The following is a 20,088-nucleotide window of genomic DNA, read 5'->3' as shown; positions in this document are numbered from 1 at the left end:
GTTGGAAGCTCGTCGGCTCAGGGAGTTGATTAGGGCTTCTGCGGGCGAACTAGAAGCACGCCAGCCCTCCTTCCAGCCAATTTGCCCCCCATCACCATTCGTTCAGCTTCAATTACATCCAGGATGTCCAGACAATCAAGGCGGGGAGCGTCCTCGCCCTTTGCGTGGACTACCATCCTCTACCTCCTCCTCGTTCTAGTCGCTCCGTTTGCGCTTCTGGGAACCGCACACGCCGGGGACGACCAGGCGCCGCTCGAGAGCGATCTTAAGAATGGTATGTCTTTGCGGTCGAATTATATCGGGAACTGCAGACACTAATTGGTATATAGTCATTGGTATCGATTTGGGAACTACATACTCGTAGGCCTCTCCCCGATCTGTCCCTCGCTTAATAGCTGTGTGGGTAGGAATAAATTGCTGATTGCCACTTTCAATAGCTGTGTTGGTGTTATGAGAAATGGAAAGGTCGAGATTCTCGTCAACGACCAAGGAAACCGAATCACCCCTTCATATGTCGCCTTCACGGACGAGGAACGATTGGTCGGAGATGCTGCTAAGAACCAGTACTCCGCTAACCCTCAACGCACCATCTTCGATGTCAAGTAAGTGGGATGCATGGTGTGTGGCGGCTGTATAGTTGAATAGGATTACTGACAACGGTTTAGGCGTCTCATTGGCCGCAAGTTCTCTGACAAGGACATCCAGAAGGATATCAAGCACTTCCCCTTCAAGGTTACCGATGTCGGTGGAAAGCCATCGGTGAATGTTGAAGTCAACGGAAAGGCCCGCAACTTCACCCCTGAGGAAGTCTCTGCCATGGTTTTGGGTAAAATGAAGGACATCGCCGAGAAGTATCTCGGAGAGACCGTCAGCCATGCTGTCGTCACTGTCCCTGCCTACTTCAACGACAACCAGAGACAGGCCACCAAGGACGCTGGTACCATTGCCGGCCTTAACGTCATCCGTGTTGTTAACGAGCCAACTGCCGCAGCTATTGCCTACGGTCTTGACATGACTGGTGACGAGCGCCAGATCATTGTCTACGATCTCGGTGGTGGTACTTTCGATGTCTCTCTCCTCTCCATTGACAAGGGCGCCTTCGAGGTCTTGGCTACTGCTGGTGACACTCACTTGGGTGGTGAAGATTTCGACCAGCGTGTCATCAACCACTTCGTCAAGCTCTACAACAAGAAGAACGATGTCGACATCACCAAGAACCTCAAGACCATGGGTAAACTAAAGCGTGAGGTTGAGAAGGCCAAGCGTACCCTTTCTTCCCAGAAGTCTACCCGCATTGAAATCGAATCTTTCCACGATGGCAAGGACTTCTCTGAGACCCTTACCCGTGCCAAGTTCGAGGAATTGAACATGGACCTCTTCAAGAAGACCCTCAAGCCAGTTGAACAGGTTCTTAAGGACGCTAAGGTTAAGAAGTCGGAGATTGATGACATCGTCCTTGTCGGTGGTTCTACCCGTATCCCCAAGGTCCAGGAGCTCCTCGAGGAGTACTTCGGTGGAAAGAAGGCCAGCAAGCAGATCAACCCCGATGAGGCTGTTGCCTTTGGTGCCGCCGTTCAGGCCGGTGTCCTTTCCGGACAGAAGGGTACTGAGGACGTTGTTCTCATGGATGTCAACCCATTGACCCTTGGTATCGAGACCACCGGTGGTGTCATGACCAAGCTCATTCCTCGCAACACTGTCATCCCAACCCGCAAGTCCCAGATCTTCTCCACCGCCGCTGATAACCAGCCCGTTGTCCTCATCCAAGTTTGTAAGTTACCCCATTGAGACGGACCGTTTATCAACCATTACTAACGTCCTACTAGATGAGGGAGAGCGATCCATGACCAAGGACAACAACTTGTTGGGTAAATTCGAGTTGACTGGCATTCCACCAGCTCCTCGTGGTGTCCCTCAAATTGAAGTCTCCTTCGAGCTTGACCCCAACGGTATCCTCAAGGTTACCGCTGGAGACAAGGGAACTGGCAAGGCTGAATCCATCACCATCACCAACGACAAGGGCCGTCTCTCTCAGGAGGAGATCGACCGCATGGTTGCTGAGGCAGCTGAGTTCGCTGAAGAAGACAAGGCCATGAAGGGCAAGATTGAGGCCCGCAACGCTCTCGAGAACTACGCTTTCTCCCTCAAGAACCAGGTCAGCGACAGCGAAGGCCTCGGTGGCAAGATCGATGAGGATGACAAGGAAACTGTAAGCTCCCTAACCCCTACATTGCTTCACCCATTACCAACCATATACTAACATATTTCTCAACAGCTTTTGGAGGCCGTCAAGGAAGCCACTGAGTGGCTCGAGGAGAACGCCGCCACTGCTACCGCCGAAGACTTTGAAGAGCAGAAAGAGAAGCTCTCCAGCGTTGCCTACCCAATCACCAGCAAATTGTACGGTGATGCCGGTGAGGCCCCAGCAGCTGATGACGATGATGACACCCCATCTCATGAGGAACTTTAAACGAACACCTTGAAATACCCAAATAAACAAAACAAAAAAAAAAAGAAAGAAGAAAATTATAAAGACATTTGAGGGTGTAGCATAGCCGGATGCTATGCTACTAATAAACGCTGCTTGGTGCATCGCTTACTACCGCTTAACTGAATTCCTGTTTAGCCCCGGCCATTCAGCAATGCTTTGAACCACTCATACACATAGAGTCATACATACCTTGACGTGAAAGCAATGGAAACCCCAGCCGACTTCGTCTACTTTGCTGTTTGTTTCGTTTCTTCTTTTTCTTTTGCCTTTCATGCTTACAACCATGTATTATCAAGATGAGTTGAAGGAAAAACGGAAGTCAAGGTAGTTAATATACAGGAGTTCTTTATTTTTTTCATCTTAAGTCTTTTTCCTTATGGGTAGACCGACCTAAAGACCGGGATATGGTTACATAGTTCATTCAACTCATCATTTGGGGGTATATAACGAGGCAAACCCTTTCGTTCTAGCTGGAAACACCATGCCCAAGCACCCCTTGTATCCAAGCTATGCACTGAAAAGCTCGCCTGTGAAACAGGATTTTCTATAACGTACCCGACCATCCGATCGCTCAAGTAGGGTAGCCGGGTAGGTAAGTATCTCATGCCATTCAATGCAATATAGAAAGATAAGATATAAGAAAATCAAGTAACGAAAGACAAAAAATGCAGCAGAAAAAAAAATGAAAATGAAAAATACACCAAGTGAAGGCACCCAGTAAGTATCATCAGTTAGCTGGGGCCCGTTCGTAAAAAACTAGGTATGCCTGCTCGTTTTGCAAATTATCAGGTGAAGACCGGGAAGAACTTGGTTGGAAATCCGTTACTCGTTGATCATCAAATTTCCGCCAACACTTGCGCTGTTCGTCTCTAACCAAGGAGATATAATGGCCTTCATTCATCGTTGAGCCTAAGTGCCGGACGACGGCATAGGCATTATAAATATATGGAGTGGACGTAGCAAGGTCATGACTCGCTAGCACCGACTGGGATTTTGAGGAGGGGTGTGAGTTTGATTTCGAATCAAGGGTATCGCCATTGCTATTTGGTAGAGGAGAGACAGGGCGAGAAGATTGGGTATGCTGAGGGTGTTGAATCATAAAGGGGGTCATGTCAAGGCCGCTAAGGGGGAAAGAAACTGGCGTATGGATTTTACGCGCTTGTTGTCGTCTGGAGGCGGAAAACCTTTTGAAATGAAAGACTAGGAATCGAGGAGCGCGAGTGAGGATAATCTGTTTCGCTGCTTCTCGCTCTCGTTTGCAGTATGGGCATTTCCATACTTCGTCGCCGCTGAGTACTTCCTCTTGACAGTAGCTCTTGAGGCACTGGTAGATATCTCCGGTTCCTGTGACCGGGATTTCGACGCTAATGCTATAGAATGCTTCATATGTCGTGGAAGTTTTTCGGCATGTGGTGCAGCGAAGCCGACTGGCATGCTGTCCTGCAAAAAGGGACGATACGTATGATAGTTCACGGTGTGAGTATCGGGCCCATTCGATATCTGATACTTTGTGAATTGGCATTTGTTCTCGGCGCATCTCCTCCGCAAATGTTAGTGGACGTAAAGGCGTGCGTTGCCAATGTAGATTGAGGTCCTCGTGCAAACAATCGACTAATACGTCAAAGAACTCCTTTGCGTCTTGTTGCTGGCTTCCTGCCCACTCTGTGTTCAATCGGCCAACGAATTTCCGGAATGATGTGGGCCGGATTACCTCGACATCATTCTTCCATAAAGACCGTATTAAATTCGCAAACAAGCCTGGCAAGACTCCTTGAGATCCTTTCCAGTTCTTTTGAACTTGTGTATGGAAGCGATTATCCACAAAGAACTTGGTAAGCAAGATGGTGGCGCTGAGACTCTGTATTATCGAATTCATGTAGCAGGTTGAGCCTAAATTGATAAGCCCAGTTCGTGGGAGCCTCAGTCGGTCGATTGGGGAAGAGTATAATGCCTGTTTATGGGCAGACGATTGCCGAGCGAGCGGTGGCTGTGTCTGGCCACGGTCCGCAACACCACTATAGCTTGGTCGAGGGATGGCAGGGGGTGGCCTTGACGGGGTTGGTACAGCTGCGGCATCGTACAATGGGAATTGTACTGCATTCCCTGAATGCACCATAGACTCTCGGATATCGTTTGGTTCAGGGAACCTTCTGAGGAAGTCTTCATACGTATGTACGAACGAGGCCGTCTGTTGTAGAGCAGATCCGTCAATATCTTCCGGTTCTTCAGTTATATCCCCTTCTTCGGCAACGTAGTTGGTGTCTATTTCTTCGTTCCTCGCCTTTTCAAGCCACGCCCGTTCCTCTTCAGGATTAAGAGGTTTATAGTCACGTAGCCGCCTCTTTCTCACCTCCCAACTTGAATTTGCGCTTGCAGTAGGGTTCCTCCGCAAAGGCTGGTCAGAGTTGGGCGCTTGCCTTCTAGCGCGGACAGAGCTTAATATAGCACTGGTTTGAGAGGTGGCTAGTGACTGTGGCCCAACCAAATCAACCCACGCATCCAAACCACCGACAAGAAGAGCTGGAGGTCGGCCATCCTTTAACGGCTTGTAAAAGTTGAACTCATATAAGGTATCATAAAGAGCGCGCAGGTGTGGGACTGCATTGCCAGCAGGGGACCCTATCAAATATGTTGGCTCAACGGTACTTTGATCATAGTAGACGACGAGGTCAAACTCGTTTCGCCTGGAAAATAACGATTGCTCTGTGTCGGGTGAGATAATCAGGCGATCTTCAAGCTCTTCTGCCGATATGTTCTCCTTCAACGCTACAGGCTCGATGCATAAGATGGACTTGGCATATATGTGACCTGCATCGTATTGATCTCGTGATCGAACGTCAATAAGTAGGACGTCATACTTTCGAATATATTCTACCAGCTTGGCAGCACTGATCGTGGGACCAACATAGATGTCCGGGCTTCTGTTTCCGGACTCAGCCTCAGGCCGGAACCCGTTAGGTGTCTGCGAGCGGTACGGGTTATCTGCGCTGGTGTTAAGGCTGCTGTTGGAATTGGTGGCTCCAGTGTTTGTTTGTTTGTAGATGGTATTGCGTATACTTTCTACAGATGTCCTTGGAGGGTTGGGAGTTGGCGTTGAGGGCACTGTCCATATAGGATTATAAGCAGGGCTTGGGTATCTAGGGAGTTGCGGGTCTACTGTAGAGATGGGGACCTTTGGGGGGACAGTCGGGGCAGACAGCTGCATCTCTCTGGGGCCCAGTGGCTTCAAAGGCGTATGGCTGAGCTGGCTTGAATGAGTCTGTGACTGTGGGTGTGGTCGATACGCAGCGTAGTTCCCATCGATGCCGGTATTAGTATACAAAGAGCCATTTGCTCTGTCGCTCGATGAATTACTGGGTGGAACAGCATTATATCGTTGGTTTCTCAATCCGGCGAGTCTCTGTGCAAGGGGATCCTGCGCTGGTATCAATTCACTGGCAGGCCTGCTGCCTCCTGAGCTATGTGGAGTGGTGTTTAAAGATTGTCTGTGAAAGCTGGAGGGGCTCGGCATGCGTAATGGCGCAGAACCTGGGGTTGACGTCGAGCGAGAGTGCCCTGCGGCGTTGTTGCTGGCTGTAATTTTCCGCTTGATCTCCTCCATTGTCTTGTGCTGTGAATCAACCAGCTATTGCATCGTTAGCTACCCTATCTCTCACGGTGGTCGGAGTGTACCCACCATCATTAGCCTGGCAAACTGGTCTGCCCATCTTGGGTGGTTCTGCTTCATATACGTAAAATCTGGGTGGCGGGGAATCATGTTGACAGTAATATCAGAGGCACGGAGGTAGTAGACAAGAGCAGAATCGGGTTTACCTCGCTGGACGAGGGTTTTGGACTTGCTGATGGCATCTTCGGAGATATGTAACAGCTCATTTAACTATACCGACTCAACTGTTAGCACTCTCTGGAAGTTCCCAAATGGTAAATCAAGGCATCAAATAAGCGCCATACCGACGGGTCATCACCCAAGTTCAAGCAAGCTGCCATGTTCTGCAATTCTTTCATCGAGGGATAGGGAGGCCTGCCCGCACCCGGGATGGGAGCTCCATCTCCACGGCCCCAAGGCGGCTCCGCTGGTTCAACCATCTGGTATTTCGTCGGCAGCGCGATGCCTCACACAGACCCGGGTTATCTCATATGTTCCAACACCTTTCAGGCTCCCGTATTCTCGCTGCTGGAAATGTTGCTGGCTAACTGTATCCTAGAATGAGCGTCATAGGCCCCTCTCTGTGCCGCGTAACAAACGCCGAGCCGGGCTTAAAATAGCTAGGGGCAGTGACGTATCTCCCTCTTAGGCTCGCGGCAAGTCTCTATCGTATCCCATCCGCGTCTCTGACCGCACCATCGAGGCGTCCGTGTCGTGTGTCGTCTTTGTTCAACTTGCACAATACAATCAACGTATATCGCTGAGCGCAACGTTTTGGATAAGCTCGTCACGTGACTTAAGTTGCCTTCTATCACATGACGTCGACTGGGATCAGGCACTCAACATTCAAGAACAAGCAAAGCAAAGAAGCAGCAGAGAAGCAGAGAAGCGGAAGACGAAGAGGAGCAACCGAAGCCGAAGATAGATGCGCACCCAGGAGTCTGCCGTTTAGCCCTGGTTCTTTTGCTGACCAGCCTGGAGCGTTGATGCGTTGACAGCAACAGCCACATCTGCAGCTACAGACATCCCAAGCTTCTCCCTCAGTGTCGTCATCATGACAAGCTGGTTTACATCGTCGTCCCCGCTGGACGACCAGGTCGAGAAGGCTACCTCGTCTAGCTTGTAAGTGATACGCTTAGATATGGATGACGGCCGCTAACAGTTTGCAGGGAGGATATCGCTTTGAACCTGGAGATTTCAGATCTGATTCGGTCCAAGACGGTGCAGCCTAAGGAGGCTATGAAGGTGCTGAAGCGCAGGCTGGAGACGAAGAACCCTAACGTTCAGCTTGCCACGCTTAAGGTCTGTTTGTTGATATGATACGCGTTGTTGGAGCTTGATCCCTAACCTGAACCGTCTACATAGTTGACCGATACCTGTGTGAAGAATGGCGGTCGGCATTTTCTCGTCGAGATCGCATCCCGGGAATTCATGGATAACCTCGTATCTTTACTCAAAACCGAGGGCCCAAATGCGCTGAATTACGATGTCAAGGCCAAGATGCTAGAGCTCATACAGAACTGGGCCATGGCCGCTCAGCCCAGGAACGACCTATCCTATATTGCCGAAACCTACCGCAAACTACAGAACGACGGATATAACTTCCCACCAAAGACCGAGATAGCAAGCACAATGCTGGATAGTGATGCTGTAAGTAGGCAGCGCTGTTTTTTTACTCTCATCTTTTATTTTGGCGGATAGAGAGCTGATTGTATTTGGTAGCCCCCTGAGTGGATAGATTCTGATGTCTGCATGCGGTGTCGCACTGCATTTACATTTACAAATCGCAAACACCACTGTCGCAACTGCGGGAATGTGTTCGATGCTCAATGTTCAAGCAAGACCCTGCCACTACCGCATCTCGGGATAATTCAACCCGTCCGGGTGGATGATGGCTGTTATGCTAAACTTACATCAAAATCCACCACCGCAGCCGTACGCTCGTTCAGTAACTCGTCAAGCTCGCCAGCGGTCCCTGCGAATAAGCCCCGTATGGAACCTCGGAGTGCATATGCTGATAACGATTTTGACGAGGATTTGAAACGGGCACTACAGATGAGTCTCGAGGACTCAAAGGGCCGGCAGTCCTCTGGTTATGTTCCACAACCTAAATCAACATACGCTCCTCCCAAGGTGCAAGTTAGCGCCCCGAAACATGATGACGAAGAAGATGCAGACCTCAAGGCTGCTATTGAAGCGTCGTTAAAGGATGTGGAGGAGCAGAAGCGGAAACACACTGCTGCCCTGAAGAGCTCTGCTTTCAGCGACAAACCAGCAGCCACTCAACCTTCTGCGGTATTACCGAAAAAGGATTATGAGCTGACTCCTGTTGAAGCTGAAAATATAAACTTGTTGGCCACGCTTGTAGACCGACTGCAACACCAACCTCCAGGGACTATTCTCCGAGAACCCCAAATTCAGGAATTATACGAAAGTATTGGTGCTCTACGGCCTAAGCTCGCTCGAACATATGGTGAAACGGTCAGCAAATATGGTAAGATTCTAGCGTGTGGTGATGACGTCTTCAAACTGGCTAGGTACTAACTGTAGTAGATACACTTCTTGATCTCCATGCTAAGCTGTCAACGGTCGTACGATATTACGACCGCATGTTGGAAGAACGACTCTCAAATACCTACTCTCGCCAGACTTTGAATGCATATGATAATGTTCGCCCCCAGTCGGGTTCCAACTTCTACCCATCTATGGCACAACATAACACTGGCGGCCACGAAGGCGCCGAAAACTTTTACCTTGGAACCGGAGCACCTCCTGAACCTCATCAGTCGGCATATCCCCAGTACCCAAATAACTACTCACAACCGCCGCCACAACAAGCACACGAATACCAAGGACAGGCACCTTCGTCCATTTCCTCTTTTGACCGGAGGGCGTCCACCCACGGTAGCCTGCACTCTCAGCCCAGAAATTCTGAACAATTCCCCCGACCGCCTCAACAGCCCTCTTATCCATACGCCCCTCAAGATCTTCCACAATCTTCACCACACGGAACAGAGTCCGTCTCCCCGCCACAGCACATAACGCAGCAGTATCCCCCTACCCAGTACCCACCACCATCCGCAACCCCTCACCAAACTGTTTACACCCCTCCTGTCCCGACGAGTGGACAACATCCCAATTATAACTACATGTCACCCGCCCTACAACCTCCACTACAACAGCAGCAGCAACAGCAGCCGCAGCCACACATGCAACCGCAACCGCAACCGCAACAACAGGCGCCTCCAAAACCACTTGTTGAGGAAAGCCTAATCGAACTTTAATCTAGGGAGATAGGCTACTAAATAACTACCTCATGAATTTTTATGATATTCTACCTGTTTTACTAAAGAATAGTTTACTGTTAATCACCAGGAAGATTGCAAGATGTAACCCTTTTAGTCATTGGGCTAAATTTTTATTTACTCCGGTATTGAATAGAGGCTGGGCATTAGCATCGTCATCACCTTCAAGTCTTGACTTATTTTCTATGTTACAATCGATTGGGAGAAGCTTCTTTGCCCTTAATAGGCTAACGAAATATTTTATGATAGTTGTCAGTGTTGAATATCAGAGAACGATGCAAGAAACTCGACGAAATTCATACTTTTGATAACTCCGTGCTGATAGACGCCGTAAACGCTAGCCAAGATTTTAACCGCCTACCTGAGCAGCCTGGATCACGTGCTGGTAACCTCGCTCAACTTTCTGCCTCCTTGATGATATCAAGATAATAATTGAAACATCCAAGTTAACGGCTCGAGGGAGAACGATTGATACGGCCACCCGCCTGTGTTCCCTAGCGAGCGCATTATGTCGACACCTCCCAATACGCATGCCCCGCCGCACAAGCCGGCTGGGCATAAGCCTCACCGTCCGCATGTGGTTGGAGGACAGCGCGCGCATGGCCGTAACACGTCACAGATGAATCTGAATAAACTGCAGCGGTTGGCTATGGCGCACAACGCAACCAGTGATCTCCACGGAGGACAAGAAGCGCCCGTGACCAGCCGACGGCATCATGCAAGGAAGAAATCAGCCCCTTCATCGCCTGCCACTAGTCCAAAGACAGGGCATCATGTCCGATGGAACGGCTCTGCGGTAGCCTTGGGCGGCGTATCATCAAACAATCCAACTATGAGGAAGAACCTTTCGACTCCCATTTTGAAACGAGAGGGTTCAAGCGGCAATATCATTAAGAAGGGCCACCTACTAGGTGAACTGAGCAGGATCGAGAAACCAGAAGAAAAGAAGTCAGTGGGCTTTGAGCTTGCGGGCTCCGATGACGACGACGACGACGACGACGAATGGGAGGACCATAGTTCACCTTCAGGAGCGAGTACAAGGCGGAATTCACTTGTTGTGGGCAAGGCTGGCAATACTGACGGAAATCCCCAGAGTACCACTTTGACATTTACCAAGTCGCCTTTGGTCCAACAGAATAACGCAGCGGATATGAAACCTGAACCGAGCGAGGGAACAGCAGCTGGCGAAACACAACCAGAATCTACAATGTCGGCCGGAGACATAGCCCAACCAACAGAACAAGGTCAAAACGACGTACCCCAACGACTCCTTAGTCGCCAGCACTCGGGCATGGTACCTCCAGCAGTCTCATCTGTCTCTGCTACAGCTACTCAGGCACCGCCGGAACGAAGCTCTCGTGTATCGTCGTTTGCCAATCTATCGAGCCTCGGTGGAATAAACCAGCCTGACTCACGCCACAGTAATGAAAGGGAAGACACCCAGCGATTCAGCCCTAATGCTACACCTTCATCTACTGATGTAGGGGTATCTCGATTTTTAATAACTCATCCAAACGGGGGGAGCCACCCCGGCGGCCGCTCTGAGTCCGACTTCTCTACCCCTTCCTCATTTCTTCCTAACTATCAACCCCGCACACCACCTTCTCCCGAGGCAGCTATAACGAAAGCGCTTAAATCACCTTCTAGACGTCGACCCGCCGAACCACATTCCCGAACACAGCAAAAGCTTTGGCTTCAGCGAACTGCAACTCTCTCAACCTCCCCATCAGAGACCTCAATGGGGCCCATGGCACCAGTTGTAGCGCCTCAGATAATCGATTCAAACGCTGCCCATGCTCGATCAGCGCTCGATCCCCATCGTGCCTCTACCGCTGCCAGTGGATTTGCTGGCGGCCCATCAACTGAAGGAGAGTCCAAAAGGATAAAGAAGGTGTACGAACGACTCGCTAGTGAGTTTTCAGTCATGCATCGTTTCCGAAATCCAGTCGTAGACAGCCTAAATCGAATGTACGACATGACCAAGCCTCCTACCGGACAGGACGGGACATCTCAACCCGGCGCTTCTTCTAACCCTGCACATTTGAACTCAAATGATATCAACCACGAAACTTCTTTACATACACGCAATGGTAGCCATTCATCAAACCCTTCGAAACCGGGGAGACAAGGCTCGGTACGGTTTAAGGACCATGAAGAAGCCTATAATGACGATTCAGATGACCTTAATGATCAAAACAATGATATCTCATCTCGTGCTGGCTACCAACTCACGGAAGAGGAGCTTTTGGTGCGCCGTATGTGGAATAGTCTTGAAGTTGCTGCTCCAGGTGATTGAATGCCTCTGTTCAAGGGGGGTTATTTCATTCATTCTATTCTGTTTGTGTACCATTATCTTCAAACCGTATATTGGCTGCATTTATCAACATTTATAGGTTGGTCAGCTTTAGCCATTAATGATAAAATTCTAAGTGCTCTATATCTAGCAATGTCCGCAACATCGTAAATGTTTAATTCGAACCAGTCAAATTCATGGACAATCAAATGATTTTCTCTATAAAACATACGAGTTAAACTGTAACTCGACAATATCATGTGCGTCTATCAAATCAATCGACAAGAAGTGGAAAGGACATGTTAAAATCCAAATATCCGAACATAATCGGAAAAGACGATTAAACGATATAAACGAAGAGTAATATTAGGCAGAGAATATCAGGCAGAGAATATCAGGCAGAGAATATCATGTGGATAATCATCTAGCCCAAAACCGAGATTAACTCGATGCCATGCAAGGAATAGAATCAACTTAGGCAACTGAAGAAGATATTAAACGTTTTGGGCACGAACTGTTCCACCGCCTCGTGCGGGGTGTACCTCTATGCCGACCTCTGCCACGATCCCGGTCTGAGTGCCGTTTCTTATCCTTATCATCTGTATGAACGGATGTTCGACTCTGGGAATGTGGGTGTCCTGCTTGGTTATTTGCCACTGGTCTCGCTGTCGAAGTTGCCTCTGCGCCAGCAGGTCTAGAAGTAGAACCTTCAACGGCCCTGGTAGTGTTTGGGCGTGATTGTCCTCCTCCTTTCCTCGTCCCCTCCCACCACCTCTGCTGGGAGCTCCCCCTTTTACTTCTTGCCTTTTCGCTTTCCAATTTAGCCTTGGTTTCCGCGGCTTGCTCCTCTTGCATTACACGCTTGCTTTCTTGGTCCCACCACTCTTGGAACTCTTGCTCGATCTGGATATCATGCAGGTTATGTTTTGCTGTTGCTGCTTCGTGAATTTCATCTTTTTCAGTTTGTTGCTGAAGAAGAATTGTTGCAAGGGATATTTGGGACGTTCCTGGGCCAGCGGAGACAGAGGGGGATGCGGAGGATTTTGTCTGGGACGCATTGATGACCATCGATTTAGAGACTTGTGTGCGGGGAGGCGTCTGTGGGTATGTTGGTTTTATATGTGGGGATACTGAAGAACCAGGAGTTGCGTTTGAACCTGCTACTGTCTGGCGGAGAGTAAGTGGTGCTTTTGGTGTAGCGGCACGTGCTGGTACTGATGTTGCATCAACATCAGTATCGGCTTTTGTTGGTTTAAGATTAGGCGACTGGGGTATTTGCCAGATGGGGGTATTGCTGATAGCATTGTGTTCCTGTTCAGCGGCCATCTGCTGCTGTTTAAGCTTCTTGCGTTCCTTTTGGGATAGCTTTGGCGAGAAGTTCCGTGTTGCTTCTGCTTCAGGGCGAGAGACTCCTTCAATACGATACGGGGGTGTGCTTAAATTGTTGGTCTCTGCCATTATGTCTCTGAGGCCGGCACGCGTTTTTGTTGGAGTGATAGAGGACCAAGGGGCTTTCGCTGGTGGAGAATTTGGAGTGATGCTATGGTTGATACTACTAGTTGATTGAGCCTGGGGTATATCCTTGACTTTAGACATGGCTCTAGATGGCTGAAGGTTGGTATATGACGGCTTTCCTGAAAGTTGGGGGAAAGTGGCTGGTCCTAGGTCTAGGCCTAGGCTAGGTCCCGAGCCGGGAGTTGAAGGTTGAGGCTGGTTTCGTGGCGAGCCGCGGGAGCTACCTGCCGGTGTTGGCCTCAGACTATCTCCACGTCGACCGTCGGTGTGAAGAGATGGCTCATCATCCATTTGGAATATTAGATCGCCAACTGATCTCTTTGGAACAAGCGTTGGGCTTGCCACAACGGGTGGCTTATCTGACGGTGGTGTAATGATACCGACTTGTTTTCCTTTCCGTGATAGCGGAGACATGGATGTCTTATCTCTTTCCAAGCTCCCAGGTCGAAGCATTGTGTCACGAACTTCATCTTCATGTAAATGAGAGCGAAGCTTCATTGCATCAACACGGCAATTCTTATCCTGCTCAATAAGTGGGACAACTTCTGGATAGCGCTCGGCAAGGAAGGATGCAGGGTTACGGCCGCGTGAGATGGGCTGAGAGGTAAGTTGCTTATCCTGGCACATTTGATCAAGTTCCCAACGCAAGTCCGGATCGAGCTCATCAAGTAATCTGTGTTCAAGCATGATCTCGAGATTAAAACATATGAATTCTAACGCTGCTCGTTTGAATTCCTTCACGGAACACGGCATCACTGCGTTAAGAAGTTGACATACGTTCTGTATGGTAACGAATGTACTTAACCTCCGTTGACATATTTGCGCCAGCCGGTCAATCATCAACTCATTTGCAACGCTTAGCACATCGATGACTATATCCATGAATGCATCGGTGTTGGAAACATTCACGTTGTCGAATAACTCTTCATCGATATCCGAGTATAAATATCGCATAACGAAATCCCATACACTAGGCTCCACATGAGATAAATCAACGTGTATGGGTTCAGGGACTTCCCGTTCCGTACCAGAAACTCTCGCGTGTAGCCAGCGGCCACCTGCTCGGCCTCTGAAGAGGCCGTCAAAGAAAGTGCATCGGCTATATAGGATATGACTGTGTGCCTTGACTTCTTCGTCTCCACTGAGTTCAATTAGTACATCAGCTGTGTCAAAGAAGGACGTGTCTTTGATGGCAGTGGCCATGTCATTAGGCAGACTTGTTGCTGGCTGGGTCATTATTCTTGCTGCACGTTCAAGCCCCGACATATCCAATGCAGCCGCTAGTTTGAGTACCTCAATACGGACCTGGCGGTATAAGGCTGCATTGGCCAGGGTTGCATCTGTCTGCTTCTTATCGTTCCGGTTTCTGAGCCAGACGTCGTACAGCCTATCCGTATATAGGTATACGGCCAAGTTGAAAAGTGCTAGGAAGGAAATATTGGTCAATAAAAGATGCACTTGACCGGCCTTATCATACTCGATAGACATAGCCCCCGGAAGACTGAAGTAGTACTCTTTCCTGAAGGTGGAGAGAGCATTGCGAAGGATAGGGCTGCGAGATGAGAGCATGAACTCATGTACAGGGATGCGAGTGTCACTTAGGGAGGTAGATAGCCAAGCGATAGACGGACTGGAAAGAGATGAAGAAGCTATTTGGGTATCAAGTAAGGAACTCATCTCTTTTTCAACGTCGACATCAGCACCCTCATCTGCGTCTTTGCTCTTGTAGGGAGATATCGGTTTGCGGATGTCAATTCTTCCCTGCCCTTCATTAATAATCTCTATGATTTCTCCAAAGGGTATTAGGGGTCTAATATCAGCCCTTAATCTCGGCTCGTCAACCAAGATATTTCGTCTGGCTACATCGCAGGTACGCTGGATGACGGCATAAGCGCCAAATGCGTTGCTGCGTACCCCGACGGCACGAGATATGTTAGGGACTCGGGCGAATTTATACTCCTTGCCGGCTGCCACAGCTGTAACAGTGGGTTTGATACCCGCTCTTCGTTCTTTCAGCCATGCTGTGCCAGATTTAGTGCAAATGATTATGGAACCATCCTGTCCAACATCAACATCACAAACGGCCATATGGCTCTTCTTAACTGCCCAGGTACGAGTAGGCTGTGGAAGAGAGTTCCGAATCTTTGCGGGGTTTGTGGTTGATGCCGAAGCTGAAGCTGAAGTCGACATTTGCTTGCTACCGTCTCTATCTCTTTCTTCCTCACGCCGCCCGGGAACGGAAACGGTGAAGACTTCACCTCCGTTTGAGAGGGCACAGATGGTGTTTCCACCTGCACGTATCTTAGTCACATAGATCTCTCCGGCACCGTATCGTGTAGCCATAAAGCTGCTACGGATGAAGTTGGATACCGACACGGTTAACGGGAAGATGAGCCTTGAGTAGCCATAATGTGTAAATACCCAGACCTCATGGTTTTCTAGCAAGACGACCGTGGCTCGCTCTATAGCACACACTGAAGAGATAGGCACACTAAACAACGAAGCTCCCACTTTGCGAGGTATGGGCTGTGTGGTGAGAGACCTAGCATCCGCATCCATGAGCCCAAGCTGGCCATCATTGCGGCCAAAAGTATACAGGGCAGATGAAGTGAAGACAGCGGAATGGATAGAAGAGGCAGCTGCACCTAGGATACGGTCTCGCTTGAACGGGTTGAAAATCTGGCGGGGAGACAGTTGAGTGGGAACGTCGTTGGGTGAGCTTGCAGTCGGCTTAGTTTTGGGCAAAGTATAGCCTAGTTGGCCGTGTTTGTTGCTTCCCCAGGAGAAGACCTCGCCCTGGTCTGAGATGGCGATGGTGTGGTCTAGGCCGAGAGCAACGCTAGTGATACGTTTGCCCGCGATAGCACCAGAGTCCACGCACACTGGGCTAAAAGATGTTCCCTCGTGTCCAGTCCCAAGCCTTCCACCAGGGCCAAACCCACACATGTACAAGTTACTGCAGGGGTCTGTGGTGAGGATGGCAGTGTGTAGCTTGGACATGGCCACGTCCTGCACGATGAGGGGCGTAGCCCGGACAAGGAACGGGATCTCCTCTGGTGTTTCAGACTCAGGCGAATCTTCATATTTCTCTTCGTAAAAACGATGTATCAAGGCCTCTGAACGAGGCAAAGTGATGCGTTCAGGGAATTGACGATCATCACTGTCCCCCACGCCCAGCGAGAGGTTCTTGTTGCTTCCAAAAGTGAACAGCTCGTCGCCGTCTAAGCTAACTCGTGGAGCAACGGACTTGACATTACCGTACTGCTCTCCTCCGACTTCATCGTCTGCCTCGACACTCTCTTCATCCTCACTATCGTCTTGTGCCTTTCTTGTGTCCACCGGGGTATCGTATACCACACTAGAATGGAAGACTTCAAAGGGGCTGTTGCCTTCCCTGTCTTTGATCTTGACCAGACCACCACTACCATCTCTATGTAGTATTGCTTGTGCAATAGATATATTTCCAGCATAGAGGGCCCTGTGCAAGCATGTCCACCCACTCTCGGCGTCCTGTATGTATATATCCAAAAAGGGCACTGGAACCGCCAACAAAGCAGATGCAAACCCGTATGCACTCTCCTTATCCGAGGAAGCAATGAGGTGCATCAGAGTCCGGCCATGCTTATCTCTGGCATTGATGTCATTCCGTGTCAGCGTCGTATTGGCCAAGGCCTGCCGGTCTGCCGGAGAGAAGGAAAACGAAATGGACGACTTCCGGCGGTGCTTGGAGAAGGCTGTTGGCGAGCCGTATGAAAGAGACGAGGCGCCTATCACCGCGGAGGAGTTCTTGTATGCATTGTTGGTGTTGCTGCTGCTGGCGTTGGTGCCGGGAGGTGCAGGCGCGGTGGTGAACGTGGCGCCGGCCAGGAGGCGGGAGAAAGCGTCGACATCGTCCCGGAGAAAGAAGTGAAGCAGTTGCCAGCTCATGTGCCGCCGCGAGAGGGCTGCCGTGTGAGCCCTGGCTGGCTTGTCTGCCTGTATATCCCCTCCTCCGCTGCGTGGTCTGTAACTATAGCTTGTTACCCCGGTCGATGATCTTGGTGATGTGGCTCGTTTGGGTGGTCTGGAGCTGCCTGGAGTCTCGGCTCAAGTCACTCTGCGGTCTCTGCGGTCTTGACAGGCTTCCGTGCGTGGTATCAGCGGTGATGCGGATGGCGATAGGGACGAGACGAGACGAGGACGAAGATGGAGATGAAGTCGAGGATGAGGTTGGAAGACGCGCGAAGTGGGATGTCTTCCTCCCTTGAACCTCTGGAGGAAGCTCGAGCAGGTCGCAGGCAAAGCTAGCTGGCCAATCAGAGGCCGCAGAACCCCGCGAGCGCACGAACGTGGTTGATTATGTCATCACCAGCCAGTTAGCGCTTTAGTTAAAGGCTTAACCAGATCTAGTTAAGAGGCTTAAGTAAAGCCAGTTAAAGAGGCCCCCGCTAAGCAGGTCAGGCCTCGCAGCGTCTCCGTTAAAGGCAGGCCCTAAGGACAGGCCCCTAGGCCAGGGCAGTCACAGGGATGAGGCCCTGATAAGGTCAGCGCCCTTGGGCCTGCGTCCACCAGAGCGTGGCCTCGCCAAGTGACTTGCCACGGCTGACTGGCCTGCTGCGACTCGTCTGGACGTTAGCACCCGCGCCGTCACCCTCGATCGACGTGGGACACCAACGTCGACGTCAACTAGGCAGCAAGGGACGATATGTGATGTGTATGAAGCATCTCATGCGGTGTGTGGAGAAGAACAAGGGCGATTTTCCCTGACTGGTGACGCCCCCTTGCAGGGTCGGTCAGTTATGACTCTTTTCCATTTGCTTCCTTGGCTCTTTTCTTGTTCGCTTTGGTTCTTTCGCTCTTTCACTGCTTTTTCTTCATGATCATCTTCTCCCTTCTCTTCTCCTCTTGGTTATCGTCTGATGATAGCAGCGAGGACTGTCTGCTCCGTACAGAATAAGTACTGTAAAATACAGGACAGTACAGAAGAGCTATAAATTACACACAAAGCAAGGACATTTTGCACCAGTAGGAAATGACGCCGCTCGGCTGGGCGGTGTGAGGCTGTTAGTCAGCATGTATATTTCATGTATCCTTCATAGGGTGTGTATGGTATGGTATGGTACAGTGAGGCTCTGTCGCGACAATGAAGAGAACATCGAGATACACAGCAAGGATGGAGTTTTACGCAGAGTATCACAGCGGTAGGAGGCGGTGAAGATGCACAGCAAGTCCCCTTTGCGATATTTGTAACAACGATATTGTGACAAACCCGGCAAGCAGCCGCCTGTACGGAGTAGATAGAAAAAGCAGGGCGATCGTATCAGAGCCAAAGATACCGCTGAGTCAGCTATCGTCCCGACCTCGGGAGGCGCCAGGTCATGTGTTCGCCCGATTCAGTCATCTCAACCTCCATCGCTCGACTTCGTCTTCAACTTCATCTTCTCCCTCTTCCGCTCCTCTGGCTCGCATCTTCGTCGTTATATCTTCGTCTCCCCGTTCCGCTGCTCAGAGACGCCGCTGGTGGTGCTGGAGCTTTCCCTCTGTTGCGTCTGCATAGCCCGCCTAGCGCATATCTCTCGGTTTTAGTGTGGCCCATCCCTGTGGAGGAAGCTTCCCGGCGGTACCTAGCTCTCCCCCGTCAAACCTCCAAGCAACCAACTGCAGCATCCAGCACGCAGCCAGCCTGCATCAAACAAACCACGTCTGCGGCGCTTCACTCCTCTGCTGGTTTCTCGTTTCTTCTTCTTCAGTCGCTTCTGCCTGGCCAGAGATTCTTGCTACCTTTTTTTTTTCCCGCTTTGGATCTCCTAGTTACCACCCAGTTCTAGAACCCAGCATCCACCCCCAAAAAGCATGGTAGTCAGAGGCACCACCGCATCTGCCTGTACCGAGCCAGCTCAATAACCACCTCGACTTCTTCCCTCCTCTACGTCCCTTTTCGCCTCTCCCTCCTTCGCCTCCTTCAACAGGAACAAACAAATCCTAGGGTGCTTAGGCTATGTTATCATGGCCTGTGATTCATCCCCTTCCCACGCCTCTTTTGCTCCCTCTGCTGGAAAGTAGATAGACACCGCTACTACTACTACTACAACGACGACGACGACGAAAGTCATTTATCTTCAGCCTAACACCAACAGTTCACAACGCCATCAGTGCCGGAGAGGCTGTCGATAATGCATCAACGACCGCGGCCAGCGCCCCGGCCGGCCTCAGAGGCTCCTGCTAGTCCTCCCATACCGCCAGATGGGAGACCGCTCTCAGACAGGCAGGTCCAGGACCAGCTTGCAAAGCTCAACCAGATTATCCAGGTACGTTGGTAGAATAGGGATAGCAAGCCAGAAGCCGGAATGAGAGAAATATATGCTAACGGGGTTTTGTGCAGAACTACCATACCAAAGCGGCGCTGATTATTCTTCATTCGAGGACCGTTTTACGGCCGATATACAGAGAGGGTGTCAAGAGAGTAAATAAATGGGTACTTATAATGCTCTCTTCTTTGGTTTCTTTATAGACATATTTCCGTATCGTTCTAGCTAACGATTGCAGTTCAATGTCGAGATCGATGACACAGATACCCTGCGAGAAGATCTAACCCAATGGCGGAACTGTACCGCTACCGATAAACGGCCCGAGCCGCTCGTCATCGAAACCTTTATAGATGGTTCTCAACTCCAAAAGCACGAAGAACTTGTCATCCTAGACGACCACGGGAAGCGATGGGACGTCTTCGATGCTCTCTCTGATACCCCTGGAGGGCCAACAGAGAAGAAACACGGCGCAAGGAACGAGGTCATCCTGGAAAGATGGTTTATCGAGTTGGGCCCTTCCACCTCGGCTGGTCTGCCAGGAGACATGACGC

The 20,088-nt window shown here is 50.3% G+C and overlaps 6 protein-coding genes across 6 annotated transcripts in view; 4 read left to right on the top strand and 2 right to left on the bottom strand.

The window, feature by feature from the left end:
- Positions 1–123: 123 nt before the first annotated feature.
- Positions 124–2,470, top strand: MGYG_07975 (glucose-regulated protein; the record flags this gene model as incomplete). Its single annotated transcript, XM_003169760.1, has 6 exons — positions 124–274; positions 330–360; positions 438–602; positions 666–1,771; positions 1,827–2,209; positions 2,276–2,470. 6 exons carry the CDS (start codon positions 124–126, stop codon positions 2,468–2,470), a joined length of 2,031 nt encoding a protein of 676 aa, XP_003169808.1.
- A 748-nt stretch (positions 2,471–3,218) lies between these two features.
- On the bottom strand, positions 3,219–6,577 carry MGYG_07974 (ubiquitin carboxyl-terminal hydrolase 2; the record flags this gene model as incomplete). The annotated part of the gene is made up of 3 exons (XM_003169759.1): positions 3,219–6,116; positions 6,168–6,368; positions 6,443–6,577. 3 exons carry the CDS (start codon positions 6,575–6,577, stop codon positions 3,219–3,221), a joined length of 3,234 nt encoding a protein of 1,077 aa, XP_003169807.1.
- A 614-nt stretch (positions 6,578–7,191) lies between these two features.
- Positions 7,192–9,421, top strand: MGYG_07973 (vacuolar protein sorting-associated protein 27; the record flags this gene model as incomplete). The annotated part of the gene is made up of 5 exons (XM_003169758.1): positions 7,192–7,259; positions 7,307–7,439; positions 7,503–7,787; positions 7,860–8,631; positions 8,691–9,421. 5 exons carry the CDS (start codon positions 7,192–7,194, stop codon positions 9,419–9,421), a joined length of 1,989 nt encoding a protein of 662 aa, XP_003169806.1.
- Positions 9,422–9,950: 529 nt separating this feature from the next.
- On the top strand, positions 9,951–11,738 carry MGYG_07972 (hypothetical protein; the record flags this gene model as incomplete). The annotated part of the gene is made up of 1 exon (XM_003169757.1): positions 9,951–11,738. The coding sequence occupies one exon, from the start codon at positions 9,951–9,953 to the stop codon at positions 11,736–11,738; it is 1,788 nt and encodes a 595-aa protein (XP_003169805.1).
- A 471-nt stretch (positions 11,739–12,209) lies between these two features.
- On the bottom strand, positions 12,210–17,177 carry MGYG_07971 (BTB/POZ domain-containing protein 1; the record flags this gene model as incomplete). Its single annotated transcript, XM_003169756.1, has 1 exon — positions 12,210–17,177. One exon carries the CDS (start codon positions 17,175–17,177, stop codon positions 12,210–12,212), a length of 4,968 nt encoding a protein of 1,655 aa, XP_003169804.1.
- Positions 17,178–19,402: 2,225 nt separating this feature from the next.
- MGYG_07970 (hypothetical protein) overlaps positions 19,403–20,088 on the top strand; it is a gene marked incomplete at both ends in the record, with an annotated part of 3,014 nt that continues 2,328 nt past the window's right edge. Inside the window, 3 exons of the mRNA XM_003169755.1 lie at positions 19,403–19,537; positions 19,612–19,704; positions 19,776–20,067. Of these exons, the coding sequence (XP_003169803.1) occupies positions 19,403–19,537; positions 19,612–19,704; positions 19,776–20,067 (520 nt within the window). The remainder of the gene's footprint in view (positions 19,538–19,611; positions 19,705–19,775; positions 20,068–20,088) is intronic.

The sequence above is a fragment of the Nannizzia gypsea genome, genomic scaffold (genome assembly GCF_000150975.2).
Source record: "Nannizzia gypsea CBS 118893 supercont1.8 genomic scaffold, whole genome shotgun sequence".
In the NCBI taxonomy this organism is placed as follows: Eukaryota; Fungi; Ascomycota; class Eurotiomycetes; order Onygenales; family Arthrodermataceae; genus Nannizzia; species Nannizzia gypsea.
This window is presented reverse-complemented; position numbering and strand designations above follow the sequence as displayed.